We start from the raw sequence: 1,085 nt of genomic DNA on the forward strand, positions 1-1,085 counted from the left end.
GGGCGCGGGGAAAGCAAACACCAAACATACTGCTGTCATACACAGGTGAAAATGTGCTGATGATGATTGTAACCTTTTTTCACCCTTTCTTTTTAAGGAATGGAATATCCATATGCAAGATGAAATCATATTGATAGTCGGCAACATTTCAATGGCATTCATTCGTTCGTTACTATGTGCTTGTAACATAAGCCATTAACAGAACACTGCAATTTTATTATCGTTAGTTATATTGTCGTAGTGCTGTAGTCGTTTTGTAGAAATACTTCTGCCTCATCAATAGCCTCTCCAAGGAAAACTCTTATTTTACAAAATGTCGTATTTATTTCAAGATTGATTAACCAGATTCGCAGTATATTTCTAATTCACATTGCGCACCAGAAGGCACCGCAGTCCCTCTCACTGAAACTCAAATCCTGTTTCGTCGCTTCTGTTCTGTTGTTCTTCCATCGAATTCCTGCGACCCATCCAGGAGGCGACCTACACGGACGACTGCTTGGCGTCGCCCCCCTCCAGGTCCCAAAGCACGTTCTGGAAGACGACCGGCCTGTCGTCCAGCGGCTCGTGGGTGTCGTAGTCGCCGTCCATACGCTCCGGCATCCGAGGCCTGCGGCCACGTCCCTTGCGGCGGCCGCTGCCCCCCTCGCGGCCGGAGTCACCGGGCGAGGACGAGGCGGAGGTTGCCGAGGACAGCGAGGGCGGTGGGGGACTCCCCTCGCTCTCGCCGGAGGTGCTATAGTATGGCGCGGCCGCAGGAGCTCTCCCGAGGGGCTTCTCTGTCACCACGGCCCGCTGCGAGGCGGGCTTGGACGCCGACCACACTGCCACCGGAGAGGCACTCGACGGAGGCGAGGGGGACCGGAAGGGGGGAGAGGAGGGGTCGTAGGAACGGGCAGGGCGGGGGTCTCGGCGGAAGGGCGGGCGAGCGACCCCGCGCCGCTTGTTGCGCACGTAGGAGGCGTAGCACAGCATGGCGATGAGCACCGGCAGGAGCACCGCAAGGACCGTCCCGGCTGTCACGCCCGCCTGCATGGCCCCGTACTCTGCCACGGCTGTGCGGGAGGGAGACGTGTCAATGAGCTCTT

The 1,085-nt window shown here is 57.2% G+C and overlaps 1 protein-coding gene across 1 annotated transcript in view; it reads right to left on the minus strand.

Annotated features, from left to right (window-relative positions):
- Positions 1 to 143: 143 nt before the first annotated feature.
- LOC119591562 (protein mesh-like) overlaps positions 144 to 1,085 on the minus strand; it is a gene marked incomplete in the record, with an annotated part of 19,450 nt that continues 18,508 nt past the window's right edge. Inside the window, 1 exon segment of the mRNA XM_037940324.1 lies at positions 144 to 1,052. Within this exon segment, the coding sequence (XP_037796252.1) occupies positions 481 to 1,052 (572 nt within the window).

This window comes from Penaeus monodon, chromosome 28 (genome assembly GCF_015228065.2).
Source record: "Penaeus monodon isolate SGIC_2016 chromosome 28, NSTDA_Pmon_1, whole genome shotgun sequence".
NCBI classification, from domain to species: Eukaryota; Metazoa; Arthropoda; class Malacostraca; order Decapoda; family Penaeidae; genus Penaeus; species Penaeus monodon.